Source organism: Amblyraja radiata, chromosome 26, assembly GCF_010909765.2.
Source record: "Amblyraja radiata isolate CabotCenter1 chromosome 26, sAmbRad1.1.pri, whole genome shotgun sequence".
NCBI lineage: Eukaryota > Metazoa > Chordata > Chondrichthyes > Rajiformes > Rajidae > Amblyraja > Amblyraja radiata.
Genome location: NC_045981.1, coordinates 22,872,669 through 22,888,959, shown reverse-complemented (window position 1 = coordinate 22,888,959; position 16,291 = coordinate 22,872,669). Strand labels below are relative to the sequence as shown.

The window sequence follows — 16,291 nt, the reverse complement described above, 5'->3', positions numbered from 1 at the left end:
TGTGGGACCTTATCAAATGCTTTCTGAAAGTCCAGGTACACTATATCACTGGCTCTCCCTTATCCATTATCCTGGTTACATCCTCAAAATATTCATCCTCCGCCTGTTGCACCGTTGAGGTCTTGGTTGGATTGCTCTTTGTCAGAGACCTCCTCCCCGACCTTACCGCCATGGGTGGCCCTACCAGGAGCATAGCTCCAGACAGCATCGCTCTCAGAATCTCAGGTCCACATAAGCGTCTCCACCACGTCAAGGATAAAATGTGGCCACAGAAGCCAATGCAACTCACAAACCAAAACAGCCACGGTTACTAATTTTCTTTAGGTAACTGATTCTACTCAAAAATGTTTACTTCTAATTAATGACTTACATATATTAATCCCATTTAAATGTGTCAGGTATTCTAGGTTGTACGAAAAAGTAGTATTTTAAGCACCCAACTAAACCAATGGATTCTAGTGGATTCTAATAAGCATTTGTGTGCCAGTAAACACGCATAATGTCAATTGCATGAAACTAGAATTATCAAATGTTGGTCTTGTGTGTACCCAAACACAAGGTTTCTGAGGGTTGCCACCTTGTCATGATGGAGACGTTTGGGCATGCCGAAGATCTGAGAGCTAAACCATCTGGAAATAGCAGGAAGGTTGGAGAGGTTCTTAACTAAAGCGTGGCCCATGCTGAAACAGTGGAAGATGGTGGCTGGCTAGTAGGTGGAACCCCACAACCTTTAAGATGGTGGAAGATGATTGCAGCTGGGAGAGTTTCCCAACTGTCATGGAATCCATGTACATGTGCACAACCTTTTATCCGAAAGCCTTGGGACCAGACACTTTTCGTAATTCAGAATTTGTCGGCCTTCGGAATGGAAATTTTTTTGCGTAGATTTTAATGGCTGGCTCAGTGGTAGAGTGCTCGGCTCATATCCGCAAGGTCACGAGTTTGCGCCTTGATCCCGGCAGTTACTCGGTCGCGAGTTTGAGTCTTCAATGTAGTTTTTTCTTGCAGAATAAATGTTTGTATGAAATGCAGTGTAGGAGAGGTGTACTGACTGTGTGGACAGAACTTTGGAAGTGATTGCCCACCAGTCTAAAAAGCTGCTGTGTCTCCTTGTCCCTGGGATAGCAGGGGGCGATCAAACAGCACAATACCCCCCTCCCCCTCCAACTCCAGAGGAATCCGCTCCCCGATGGGCCGCTACGGCGACAAGTGGCAGTTTGCCCACAACCCGAGCTGCGCCCCCTCGTCCGCCACCCCAAGAACAAGACGTACCTTGCACACCATCAGCTTCTGCCCCTACGTGTTCCTCTGGAGTTGGAGCGGGGCTGGGCTGGAGTTGCTGCTGGCTGTGGGTCTCTGGGATCTCCGTGCTTGCAGTGGGTCTGGGGGTCGGTGTCCCGTTGGTCCTGACGTCTCCGGCCACCCCCCTGGACTGGAGCTGAGACTGGGAACTGTACCGCCCTTGCCCCCTCCCTCTGCAACTGCAAACAACCCCACTCTCCTGCAAAGGCGGTACAGTTCCCGGAGGATGGCAGGTGGCCGGAGATGTCAGGACCAACAGGAACCCGCACCCCGATGGGCCCCTACGACGCCCCGAGCTGCGCCCCGTCATCCGCAACCCAGGTTCCTCTGTAGTTGGAGCGGGCTGGCTGCTGTTGGCTGTGGGTCTCTGGGATCTCCGTGCTTGCAGTGGGCCTGGGGGTCGGTGTCCCGATGAGGGGGTGCAGCTCGGGGAACGGCTTCTGGTGGTCCTGACGTCTCCGGCCAGTTTGCAGTTTTCCTCTGGAGTTGGAACGGGGCTGGGCTGCTGCTGGCTGTGGGTCTCTGGGATCTCCGTGCTTGCAGTGGGCCTGGGGGTCGGTGTCCCGTTGGTCCTGACGTCTCCGGTGACTGGCACTGGCCTGCTGTCATCGCCGACGTGAAGACAGTGCAAAGCCCCCGCGCCGGTGCAATGAGCGGGGAGCTGGAGAGGGGAGGGAAGGGGTCACACACATGGCCGGGAAGCAGAGGGGTGTAGGTGGGGTGAAACTGAAGGGAGCGACAATCTGCTGCTGCCTGTCCGCTGAGTTAAAAAGTTCCCACGCAAGACTCACGATACACTGTGTATCGTGAGTCTACCGTGGGAACTTTTTAACTCAGCGGGCAGGCAGCAGCATATTGTCAATTATTAACCCTCCCGCGCAATATACCCTCACCTTCTCTTTTATGAATGGGGATTTAGTTCCCCTTTCTTCGAGGACCGACCGGAGGTTCCGCTGTCACCTCTGCGGGCCGCCCTCGGTGAACGTTTTCAAGGACCTTTCTTCAAGGACCGAAAAAATGTCTGCTATTCGGAGGTTTTCGTTATTTGGATCTTCGGATAAAAGGTTGTGCACCTGTAGTTGGACTGGATCTGTCTCTATCAAGGACTGTGTGGTGGCTGTCCTTGCAGCAGTATCTTCAATATTAAAATATGTCAAGCACAGGGTCCACCTGGAGGGACATATCAAGTCTGTGGCTCCAGAATCGGCCTCTTCAACCCTCAAGACACACAGAAAGGAACCAATAGGAGAACAATCGTTGATGATGGTCTCATGTGTGCCCAGATAAACTTTTATTCAAGTCAAGACATACATACAAGATGTACAGTGAAATGAAAGTGGCAATGCTTGCGGGATTGTGCAAAAATAGAACAAGTATTTGCATTTAAAAAAAAGACACAACAGTAATTACTCCCTGGTGAGATCAGTTTACAGTCCTGATGGCCGGTGGGAAGAAACTCTGTCTCATCCTCTCTGTTTTCGCAGCGTGACAGCGGAGGCGCTTGCCTGGCTGTAGCAACAGCAACAGTCTGTTGCTGGGGTGGTAGGGGTCCTTCATTATCTTGCTAGCTCTGGATCTGTACCACCTGGTGTATAGGTCCTGCAGGGGGGGTGAGTGTTGTTCCCATGGTGCATTCGGCCAAACGCACTACTCTCTGCAGAGCCTTCCTGTCCTGCGCAGAGCTGTTTCCAAACCAGATCACGATGTTTCCAGCCAGGATGCTTTCTACAGCACCAGAGTAGAAGGATTGAAGGATCCTCAGAGAGACTGAATTTCCTCAGCTGCCTGAGGTGGTAAAGGCGCTGCCTTGCCTTTCTCACCAGTGCGGCAGTGTGTGTTGTCCATGTCAAATCCTCTGTGATGTGGACTCCCTATCCATAGTAGTCCCATTTATCCCCAGTGGCATGTATGTCCCCGGTTGTTGTGCCCTTCTAAAGTCCACAATCAGCTCCTTCGTTTTAGTGACATTCAAGAGGAGGCTGTGTTCAGGGTGATGGGGTTGGAGGTATGTTTCCCCATTCTGTCACACAACTTTAATCATCTCTTCATATTTTCTTCAAAATGATTAAAATCAGATCAACCAGTCACAGGGGCAAAGGTTTTGCCTTGGTGATGAATTTAAACAAAATAAACATTTTAAAACATAGGAGAAACAAAAGATGTAGATGGCAGGAAGAGCCCAATGGAGAAGACAACCTGTGGCACAACTGCAAGACTGAGAACATTTGGACCACAATTTAGTTACCGGGTTAGCATTCTTTGCACCAACACTGGCCCTCTGTACGATAAGCTTCTTATCCCCAAGCTGCATTCCATTCAATCCTGCAATAGCCTAAACAGAAAATATATTATTTAGGACCGGCAGGGAACAATTTTGTTTAAATTTTTTTTTAAATTATCAATTGCATCAGTTTTCTATTTTTAAGAATGAGGCTCAAAGTGTACATAATGGGGAAGATATTTGTGCTACTAATCTGTTTAAAAAAAAAAATCCAGTTTACAATTTCACAAAACATAACAAATCAGCATTCCCAAGATAATCTTCAATTTGATAAAAACCCGATGACTGAAAAATTACAAGCTGCAACAGATATTGCTGACTACAGCACCATGAGCATGAATTATGTTCCATGTCTCAAATTAGTTTTCCGCAAACATTAGCAGTTCATTAGATTTTCATCTGCCCATTTTGAATCTAAATTCCCTGCCGATACTCATTGTACCTACCAATAGCAGACAAATGAAACTGTGGGCTTCTCTGCAAGGAACAGCTGGTAAGAAGTAGACATACCTGAAGGCCCAGCAGAAAACCGATGAAACTCATCATGCTCAAGATTGGCAGACTTGAGTGTTGGTCTCCACAGAAGTTTAAGCTTGCAACCAGAGATGCAATGTGATCCCAGGCTGTAAGAACCAAACGGCTGGCCTCACCAAGCTCTCCTAGAAGCCAATGATTAAGGTATTCCTTAGGATGGTGGTCCTCTTACCTGTGGCCCACAGGAGATATCTGCCACTCCATCTACACAGGCCAGCGCAAAGAAACAAATATGAGCGTGTGCAGGAGTGCGGGAATGACTGGCAAGAGGACATTGCTCAGAGACAATGGCATCAGAAATTAAAACTACTGGCCACAGAATGACAGTAGTTTATGTTAGTAATAGATGACGCAAACAAAATGCATATTAGAGAGCCAGGTGTTCTGAAATAGCCTATACTTATTCCCAAATATTTTTTGTTCGCAAATATCTCTACATAATCCCACAAATTATAAATTATATATACATAATGAGAATCCATGGTTATCCTGTGAACCTGCTCATCAACTCATGCATTTTCTCAAAGTATAAATAGCTGGGATTTCAAAAACTGAATTAGGCCCAGCATCACCAGGTTAGCACCATCGGTTTCAAGAGTTATTGTCGCCCATGTTATATGTTAGGATTCATGCAAGGATACCAGTTGCAGTCAGCTTAAATACAAATGTGTTGGCCAAAAGCAACAAAAGTGAAGCGATACAAAGGGAAAATACCCAACATACAAAACAGTGGGAAGCATCTAGTGCGATCATTTATTACAGAAACCACAAGTAAATGCTGAAATGAAGTGCAGCTATGTAGTTTGGAGAGAAGCAGTGGGCCCAAAGAAAAATAAAAAAAGGTAGGATCAAAAATTCAAAAAGGTAAGAGAAGCACACACAGCATGAAAATTGGCATGCTGCAGCCTTGGAATTATACATTCCTTAATTTGAATAATTTAAATGGAAACATGTTTAAAATATTTTCCTTACCTTTTTTATCTGGTACATCCCAGGTTCAATTGTTCATCATTTGGCCTCACTTACATTAGAAAATTACCTCCAAAATGCCACCACCCCTGACCAAAGTCATTTGAATTCGACAAAACTGGTTGTATTATGGGCACAACCACTCAAATTCTCAACATGAAATTACAACCTTTTTCACCGCGCAGGGTCACTGCTCCATGGCCTATACTTTGAATGGTATGCAAAGGGGTTTTCTCTCAAACTTATATTTATCCAATTACTTAAAATTGGATCTTCGATTATATTAATTCAGCTCTGATCTGAATGCCTGTGGCAATTCCAATAATAAATAAATTGTACCTGATCAGTAACATTGACATCCACATATTCACAGAAGGCATAGCCCTTGGACAGAGATGTTGCACTGTCCTTCACTAGGTTAAAAGCTTTCAGTGGGCCAAATGAAGTCAGAAGTTCTTTAACCTGTAAGCCAAAGGCAACAGCAGAACAGTGAATAAGAATCGATTCAGAATCTGTTAAAAAACAAAATATGTGAAAAAATCGTAACTCTTAAACATTTGGGATCATAAAGTCCTTTAAATTTTTCAGAGACGGCATTGAATGTTGGAACAGCCAATTCAAGAAACCATTTCTACCATTGGTATCACTGCAATTGAATTGTTGCTTAGTTAAAATTTCAGTTGTGGGTAGATAATCAGAAGTTTAAGAACAAGCCTTGGGTCAGCTCTTAGCAATTGAAATCAAGGTGAAAAAATTCCCAGCTTACTCAAAGCAACAAGACCCAGCACCAAACAATGTTACCCATTTAGATTTGTTAGAACAGCGATCCTGTAATTCCATTTTGAACAAAAATAATCCAAATGCTAAAAATAAAACCAAGAGTTGGCCACCTCTTGCTTGCACATGACAAATCTCTTGGTGCTAAGCAACTTTATTAAAGAAGATTTGCAAGTCAGTTTAAAATAAAAACTATGACCCACTTAAATTATTGAATTTACTAAAAACTAAAATGCTATGTGCTATGCTACTGTGGAAATGCAAAATGGACGGTGCAATTCCACTAGCTAAATCTGACAGAAGTAATTTTCAAAGCGCAGTGAACTACAGTACAGGATTCACAGCAGTAAAGCCCAAAAGGTGGACATCTTCAATCCAGCAACAATTATTTTGCCAAATATTTCCTATATGAATATATGTAATTTGATTGCAGACCACTTATTACGATTGATCGAATTAAAAGGAACTTGGGCAATAACCTAATGTGGGCTATTTTAAGATATGCATGGACTAGAGGCATAGGAACATCCTGTGACCACAAAAGGGTTTACATGAAACCATATAATCAGACCAGATTTCAATCAGTTCTGACTAGTGAGACACAAACAATCAGAAAATGTTAAGCAACAGTCACCCCCATCATTTCCAACCCCATCCTTATGCTCAAACAGAACTTCAGGCTCCAATATTCTGCACATCTTCCCCTTTCGCACTCAGTCATTAGCCTACATCAATATTAATTCAGCCAAATTAAATGCCTGACAAAGAGAATCCCACTAAAATTCACAATAGATGAAGAATCTCCATGGAAAACATGATCTGCTAACTAGTTTATACTCTTTTTTTCTAAACACATGGCTATATCATGTAAGATCCACTAACTAGCTTATTCTCATATTTTTCTAAACACATGGCCATATCATATAAAGACAGCATAAGATATCAGACAGCATTTTCTGAAGGAAAAGCTAGTTTGTTTTAATTCCAGTCGATATCAACTTGGTTAACAATAAAATAGCAACACATTGGCTTCTTTAACAGACATGGCTGCAGTTGCCAGCATTTACAACAGTTATGAGATTCCCCAAAACAGCAGGTTGATTCGAGAGTTTGCTGCTGCTATTCTTCTCCCAACAGTTCAACCGAATGCATATATTCCATCTGAAGGCCAGCTTAAAAAAAAATTGTTGAAACTTAATTATCTTAATGACAGGGAGGTTGTCTACTGCTCAAGTTACCAGGCTACATACCAATGCAGATTAAAACAATCAAAAATGTAAACTAGCAAGTGTTCCTACAAGTCCTCAGAATCCATTAAAAAATTGAATCTCTTTTCAATATTGTCATTGCCCCAGATGTACTTCATTATTAAGGAAGTATTTCCATAATTATTCTGATTGGATCACAAATTTTGAAATGCAAGGCAAAAGTCATGGACATGAAGAACAAATACATTTTACTTCACAAACTTATATGATTTCAAAGGGTTTTCATCATGGATCAAATCAAGCCCAGGGTTATCAAAATAAATGGCTTAATAGAAAAGCAAACATCAATCTAGATTTATTTTGTCCTCCTGCACATGCCTTCAACCCCTCTTCTACACCCAAAATATTAAAAAGATTTTAGGTAAATTCATACTTTTACGGAACTCTGGACTCCAGACACAATTTTGTTTAGTTAAAGAAACTTCATTTCTGGCCTCCAACGATGAACCCATTGAGGACATCAATTTAGTTGAAGAATTTTATATTAATTATGCTATGGGCATTTTATTCTTGCTGTTTTATGCGATGAAACTGGAAAGTCATAAAAACGTTCATAAAATCAACCAGCACAAAGTAAACCTGGTTGGCAAAGGGTTAATCATGGCATTTTTAGTTCACTAAGCTCAAAAATATAAAAACGTATGGAGAAAGAACACTGTTGAAGCAATCCTCAAATACAGAAAAATGGTTGGAAAAATCTTACCTCCTATAGGTATATATATATATATACCATAGGTATATGTACTACTTACACCACAACTTTCAGTGGTTTATTCATTTGTACCAAGAACAAATTAATTTGTTTTCTCTTTTTTAGGTGTACCCTCAAAGCCAGCAAATACTCTCAGGTAGGCTGGACAGGTTTTATAGTTGAGGGGAGTGCACAGCAACTGGCTCCGAGGGTATCCGAATGCGGGACATGAGCTCTTACTTGCCTTGTCTTACAGGTTGGCATGGCAGCAGTAGATCAGTACTACTGAACAAACTATGCGCCAAGACTTACGATCTTACAGGCCCCTAGCTGGGGACAAAGTGGGGGAACAAAAATGAAAGAGCCATGAGTATCAACCAGCAGTGACTACAAAGGAGTCAGTATAACACTGGCTCACAAATTTAGAATTAGAAAGCAAAACTCCCTGTTCTCAACAAACCGTGCATTTCAGACTTTCTAATGTCGAATATTAATTACAGATTTCATAAACCCAGTTTCTCCAATTGATTTCTCCGCCCAGTTTAGGTGAGTAAGATAATTGATATAAATAGCTAAAAAAAATAAATAAAGTGCCACCACGGATCATATCAAGTTTTTGTAATATAATTCAATACCTATTAAAAATTAAAATGAAGATTGGAAAGAGATTGCAGCTTAAAGATGCCACAACTACAAAGAATTCACGATCATTTCAGAATTAAAATAATCAAGGGGAAAAAAAATATGATTGATGCAAGGTACATAGATCAAGGCTTGAAATTAATAATGATGCGGTAAATTTTACATAGTACCAATAGTTTCTTTTTTTTTTTTTAAATAAAATAAAAAGATATCCTTAGCTTTCCATCAGCCAATCAACAAGTAGTAAACATTAATGTTTTAGGCTGTAGATTCAAGATCTACTTACAACTATCATCCATAATTAATTTACCTATCTATTTGACTGATAATGCTGCAGCTCCACTTTCCGATTTTAATTTATTACAAAAAATATTTCAGGCATGCACGAAGCTATCCTTTGGGAATATCAAATTATTTATGCAATTTACAGTGTCCTCAATAATGTTTGGGACAAAGACCTATCATTTATTTATCTGCCTCTGTACTCTACAATTTGAGATTTGTAATAGAAAAAAAAAATCACATGTGGTTATAGTGCACATTGTCAGATTTTAACAAATGCCATTTTTATACATTTTGGTTTCACCATGTAGAAATTACAGCAGTGTTTATACATAGTCCCCCCCGTTTCAGGGCACCATAATGTTTGGGACACAGCAATGTCATGTAAATGAAAGTAGTCATATTTAGTATTTTGTTGCATATCCTTTGCATGCAATGACTGCTTGAAGTCTGCGATTCATGGACATCAACAGTTACTGGGTGTCTTCTCTGGTGATGCTCTGCCAGACCTGTATTGCAGCCATCTTTAGCTTATGCTTGTTTTGGGGGCTAGTCCCTTTCAGTTTTCTCTTCAGCATATAAAAGGCATGCTCAGCTCAGCTTCGGGTGATTGATTTGGCCACTTAAGAATTCACCATTTTTTAGCTTTTGAAAAATTCCTTTCTTGCTTTAGCAGTATGTTTGGGATCATTGTCTTGGTGTAGGATGAACCGCCGGCCAATTAATTTTGAGGCATTTGTTTGAACTTGAGCAGATAGTATATGTCTATGCATGTCAGAATTCATTATGCTACTACCATCAATGAAGATAAGTGAGCCAGCACCTTCAGCAGCCTTACATGCCCAGGCCATAACACCCCCAACACCGTGTTTCACAGATAAGGTGGTATGCTTTGGATCTTGGGCAGTTCCTTTTCTCCTCCATACTTTGCTCTTGCCATCTCTCTGATACAAGTTATTCTTCGTCTCATCTGTTCACAAGACCTTTCTCTAACTCTTTTAAGTACTTCTTGGCAAACTGTAACTTGGCCATCCTATTTTTGTGGCTAACCAGTGGTTTGCATCTTGCAATGTAGCCTCTGTATTTCTGTTCATGAAGTCTTCTGTGGACAGTGGTCATTGACAAATCCACACCTGACTTCTGTCAGACAGGTGTTTGGGGATTTTTCTTTATTATAGAGAGAATTCTTCTGTCATCATCAAGAAGGTTAAGGGGGGACTTGATAGAGGTCTTTAAAATGATGAGAGGGATAGACAGAGTTGACGTGATCAAGCTTTTCCCTTGAGAATAGGGAAGATTCAAACAAGAGGACATGACTTCAGAATTAAGGGACAGAAGTTTAGGGGTAACATGAGGGGGAACTTCTTTACTCAGAGAGTGGTAGCGGTGTGGAATGAGCTTCCAGTGGAAGTGGTGGCGGCAGGTTCGTTGGTATCATTAAAAAATAATTGGATAGGCATATGGATGAGAAGGGAATGGAGGGTTATGGTATGAGTGCAGGCAGGTGGGACTAAAGGAAAAAAGTTGTTCGGCACGGACTTGTAGGGCCGAGATGGCCTGTTTCCGTGCTGTAATTGTTATATGGTTATATGGTTATATCAGCTGTGGAGGTCTTCCTTGGCCTGCCAGTCCCTTTGCGATTAGTAAGCTCACCAGTGCTCTCTTTCGTCTTAATGATGTTCCAAACAGTTGATTTTGGTAAGCCTAAGGTTTGGCTGATATCTCTTAACAGTTTTATTCTCGGTTCTCAGTGTCATAATGGCTTATTTGACTTTCATTGGCACAACATTGGTCCTCGTGCTGATAAACAGCAATGAAAGTTTCCAAAGGTGATGGAAAGACTGGAGGAAAGAATAGGTGCTGAGAGCTCTCTTATACCTGCATTAAGGAGGCAATTAAATACACCTGAGCAATTACAAACACCTATGAAGCCATGTGTCCCAAACATTATGGTGCCCTGAAACGGGGGGACTATAACACAGCTGTAATTTCTACATGGTGAAACCAAAATGTATAAAAATGGCCTTTATTACAATCTGACAATGTGCACTTTAACCACATGTGATTTTTTTCTATTACAAATCGCAAATTGAGGAGTACAGAGGCAAATAAATAAATGATGGGTCTTTGTCCCAAACATTATGAAGAACACTGTATTTGTTGGTAGCTAAGACTTTAATATTCATTAAAAAAGTCTGAACTTGTCAATGAGATAGTGATTTTAATATCATGGTTCGTGTACACAACTGGATTCAAGTTAATTTTCAGCTTCAGTCGTGTGTCCCCTACGCTGTGTTATTTTTAGTTTAAATTATATAAATAGGACATTATTAATTAGGAAAACAACTTGATATGACCCTTCAAAGGCAATTTTATTGTAAACCAAGCTTGAACTATACAAATTTATTGAAAAAGTGTTTTAAACACTGCATATCATAAGGTAGTAAAGAAATTGACTGTAATTGCATCTCACCTTTATGTGCCCAACGGTTTGGGGATAAAAAACCTGTAAAAACTGAACTGCTGTGAAAAGAAAAGGGGGGCTAGAACAAAAAGCTTTACCACTGTAAACAAAAAGGCCAACTTGGTGAACTGAATTCAATTCAAAATACCTACTCTATTTTACAACCAAAATCGAAACAATGTAAAAATCGTAAGCCACTTCCAACAGTCCTAAATGAATGAAATAAAGCAAATTCCTACAAAGGGGGAGAAAGGCCCTCATAGGATATAAATTATCAGGTAATGTTGATACAGAATGGATTTCACTTTCTGGTTTCATTTGTGGTGCTGGTTTTGCAGATCTGGATCTTTAAGGCATTTTGTCACCTTTCAGTGGCCCGAGCTGCTTTTTTTCCCCCTTGCTGCAAAAAGGAAGTGGTGAAGTTTGCTTGAACAAAAATGACGATTTGTTTAGTTGGGTACAAATTCTCAGCCAGCCATTTTATGTAATCAAGATTTTCACACAAGCAATTTCATCTATTCAAATTTTTCAGGGAGGAAGTGAGGGGATGGGGTTGAGGAGGAGAAAGAACAAAACAAAAACAGGCAATGACAATCTGATTTACCCATCTTCATTGCAAAGTAGACATCCCTTGTTCAGTGTTTTGCCCACAAAAAATGTCTATCTTAGCCTAATTTTAAAGCTTCTCATGAGAAGGACTAGCCCAATTACACTGGTCAATAAGAACTTCAAAGTGGTTTGAGAAAAGCCTTCAAAATTTGCATTGGAAAAAGCGAACTCTCATTGAACAGTCAACCAACTGCAACATAACCAAGATAACAGCCACGTTTGATCAATGGCTCAAATCAAGGCAGCTTTGGATATATGAAATCGAAGAGGAGAAAATGCAGAACAATATAGTCAGCTTTCTCCAAGTGGGTTATATCCGTAGCTACCTGATCATCATTGAGGTAATTGGGCAAACCGCCAATGAATAGCTTGTGCGGAGAATCTGGAACCACCGTGGAGACAACACCTAAAAGAAAAACAAGAGAAACAAACATGGCAATTTAAACAACTTGAACCAAAAGCTACAAAGAACATAACAAAACTATCTCTTAAAAAATATTTTAAAAAATCAGGATCACACAAAGCATCCACTTTGGGTGATAAGTAGGGGATTTGTAATATCTGTATCATCGTGCTACTTGCTGCATAGGAAGACATGCTGCAGGGAGATGTAAAGTAGCTACCATTAAGGAGCAAAACAATCGGTTTCCACGTGGTACACAAGTGCAGCTGAAAATATGATAATAGTCATGCTTGCGGATCGTGTCAGCCAAGACTGGTCCACGAAACCAACTGCAGGGGTACAAGATGTGTATCTTAAGGGGACAAGAGAAGGGTTCAGATAATGGACATATTTATGTTTTGCATTGTAGGCAAAAAGGTAAACATGGAACACTTAGGAAGTACATGTTGTCAGTTTTAGTTTGAATGAACTCACCCTTTATTATGAAAAACAAAATAAAATAAGCAAGCCACATACGAGTCAGAGGCAAGCAGAAGCATAACTGGAAAAACCTTCTAACTTACAGTATTGCGAATGTGGCCCTAGTAACATGTACACGCTCCCAGGCTGGCGTAGAATCTTGCTGCGCCAGCTGCTCCAACCCGGAACATAAAGACTCTGCAGGTTTCCAAAATTCACAAGTGAGTGAACTTTAACAGATGCAGGGATTAAGAACTGGTGAGGATGGAAAGATTAAAATGAAGAAAGTCGAGAAAAATATTTCTAATGGGGAAAAAAAATAAAAAAATAAAATGGAGCAAAAGTAAAGGTGAATTCTCAGTGTAGTCTCCCAACCACCCCATCCCCCTCCATACGACTCTAACAGTTTGTTTTTGTTTAATTGCAAACCTTAAATAGAGGCTAATGACTTTTGCATTATAAAAATTAAACATTATCTGAACCCATTTAGTATTATAACTGAATCTGTTCTTATTATTTAAGAGAAAGCATTGGGGCCAAGTCGAATAAATAGTTAAATCTCCTCATGACTTGGCTAAGGGTGCATTGATATACCCAAAGCAGACACTAAGCAATAAGTGCTGCTGGTGTTCTGGGCACTCGAGTTTGGCATTTATAACATTCCTTCTAAAATGGTAGCTGGCAAAATCAATGGCCTCCTGCGATGAGTGCCTCAGTACAAAAGTACAATACAATCTTTAATCAAGTTTTGATCATTGCAAATATAACTCTACCCCTCCAAAAAACCCCATCAGTTACCTGCTGCAACAAGAACAATGTACATGTTTTCCCGACCCAAAAATATCATTTCTGATGTCAACATAAAATGTTCCTCTTTTCAGGTTGCAACTCAGAATGTCCATGCATTCGAGCAGACAGCGACTGAGATTTTCATCCACAGAATTAAAATTCTGCCGTGCGTGTTCTGACACTGACTTTCCTTGCATATTGTTTGTAACAGTATCTGCATTGTTTAATTTTGTTTTGTAGGATTGAATTTTATCCATTTTAGCCAACAAATAGCTAATACAAATAACATTTTGGTGTCCTGGCACTACATCAGATACATGCAGTATACTTAAACCTGCAAAGGAAGTCCAGCACACAGATGTTGCATTTTTTGACGGACCTGGAACATGGAAAGAAGGTTGCTCAGACATGCCTGGCAGAGGTTGGTAATCATGGGGACGTCGGATCTTCAAAGATTGACCCTGGAAAATGATGCCATCGAATGCCATGGCTTGTGTAGTTTCATCAACCGAACGGAACTAAGAAAACATAATATTAGAAATACCATGAGAAAAATGAAACAGATCGAATGGAATTAAACACAGAGACACAAAATGTTGCATATTTTGATGAAGAGAAACTGGACCGCAAATCAAGCCAGCTTCCACTTCCATTTCATGCAGTAACTGGTTCATGACCAGCACTGTCCGAGTTAGGAAACAGTTTGCCTATTTTCTAAAGCCAAATATAGCAATAAACAACCTAAGATGGAAAATGATGGAATTCTTACATTAAAATTGAAAAAGCGATTCTACTAGACACACAGAGAATAAATGCACTTTGCTAACAAATTTATTCATTCATTGCCTATGATATTTTTCACCAGCTATCAATGTGCCTGCATAATGTACCATGATACTGCATTTTCAGTATATTTTGTTCTATAATTGGACATACAGATATCCTCAAAGAGTTATTCAAAGCTGTACATCTATATCACATCTCTCTTTGGAAACAAACCATCTTTACCAATCAAACATATTGCTTTATTCAATTAACTATGTCACACCACTCAATGAATTGAACGTTTAACAAAGATGACAAAAAATATAGGAATGGAAGACATAAGTTCACCTCAAGAAAAGCGAAATTTTTATCTTGGTTGATCTGCACAGCCAAGACAGGGTTCCCCGGAGCCTGCGACAACCCAGCAAGGCGCATCTGAGCATTAAAGAAGTCTGCCATGGCTTCCTAAAGGGAAAAAAAAAGATTATTCAGTCACTGAAATGCACTAATGGAGTATGAATTTCTACATTCCGACATGTTATCCGCATGATGCCAAAGTTAATGGCAGCTTTAGTTTTCTACTAAATTTATACAGTTTTACCCAATGAAGAAACACTTTTGACAACTCCAGGATGTATGATAGTTGTTGTTTAGGACAAGTTAATATCTGCTGATGATGAAAACTTCTCAAATGGTTATCCTGTTCTGAATACCAATTCAATACCAATTTCAATTGCAGTGCATCCAAAAAGGCAAGTGCTAATAAAAGATTCATTCTTATGCCACGGTACTCTTCCACTGATGCCTTACTTAGAGCAAGATAGCGTGAAAGCGACACAAGGAAAATGTTCACTTATGCCAAGGTTTGGTTGTTGAGCAATGCAAAGAACATGGCTGATTTTTTTTTTTACTGGATCTAAAAACCCTAGTCAATTCTAACAATCACAGTACTAGATGGAGCAGCATAATAATCCATAGAAGAACTTTTTTTTGGAGAAAGTTTAGGACGGTAGCTTTTTTTTTTTTAAACTGCTTACAATCATGGTGATGTTTTTCAGGCATGAATGTTAACCGTATTATGTTATATCACCACAAACAGCAAAACAGAATTGAGAATGATCATGACAATGACTCACAGGATCAATTTCTTTAAAGTATCAAGTCACATCACTGACCTATACAGGCTCCTTGACCTCAAGGCTATGGATTTGAAATTCTTTACAAATTCTTTACACAAGACAAATCTCTCTTCAAATTTACCCAGCAACTAAGTTGTAAGTTTCCTCAGAGCTAAAAGTCAAAAGTTCGAAGCCCACGACTTAATCAGTACATTAATCAGCAGCGAACTGATATAATGCTGTTAAGAGCCTCAGTCCCAACTATGCCTTGTCTGCCTTATGTGCATAGAAAATATCACATGCCATTATTGAAAAGGACTCAGAAATTCACTGTCCAATTTTTATCCCTGAATGAATTTTGACAAGCAAAAATTGATCATCTTCGAATCATATTTAAGAGGGAGTTAGATGTGGCCCTTGTGGCTAAATGGATCAGGGGGTATGGAGAGAAGGCAGGTACGGGATACTGAGTTGGATGATCAGCCATGATCATATTGAATGGCGGTGCAGGCTCGAAGGGCCGAATGGCCTACTCCTGCACCTATTTTCTATGTATCTATGTATCATAAGACAACATCATGGTGAATCTCTTCTGAACTCTCTCCAGAGCCACAAACCCTTTCTACATCCCAACTGCATGTAGTACTCCAGCCAAGACATGACCGAGGTTCCATAGAGCAGGACCTCCCGATTTCTGTATTCAATGTCCCCACAGAGGTCAGCAGCATGTATGCTTCCCTAACCACATCGTCTACTTACAATGCCACCTTCAAGGATCTATACTGAGGTTCCTGTGTTCCCCAATACATCTACCATTGCTGTACATTCCAGCCTCATTAGCACTTCCAAAATACATCATATCATATTTGTCTGGATTAAAATCTGCCATTTTTTCAGCCCATTTCATCAAAACTTCAATATCTCTATAATTTAAGACT

The 16,291-nt window shown here is 40.4% G+C and overlaps 1 protein-coding gene across 4 annotated transcripts in view; it reads right to left on the bottom strand.

Annotated features, from left to right (window-relative positions):
- The window catches only part of u2af2 (U2 small nuclear RNA auxiliary factor 2), a 47,884-nt gene that overhangs the window by 5,501 nt on the left and 26,092 nt on the right, over positions 1-16,291 (bottom strand). For 2 of the 4 annotated variants that reach the window (XM_033044490.1, XM_033044493.1), the window contains exons 5-9: positions 14,584-14,700; positions 13,805-13,988; positions 12,146-12,225; positions 5,426-5,548; positions 3,548-3,634 (exon numbers count right to left, since the gene is read on the bottom strand). In XM_033044490.1, coding sequence (XP_032900381.1) covers positions 3,548-3,634; positions 5,426-5,548; positions 12,146-12,225; positions 13,805-13,988; positions 14,584-14,700 — 591 coding nt within the window. The remainder of the gene's footprint in view (positions 1-3,547; positions 3,635-5,425; positions 5,549-12,145; positions 12,226-13,804; positions 13,989-14,583; positions 14,701-16,291) is intronic. The other 2 variants (XM_033044491.1, XM_033044492.1) reach the window with 2 other exon arrangements.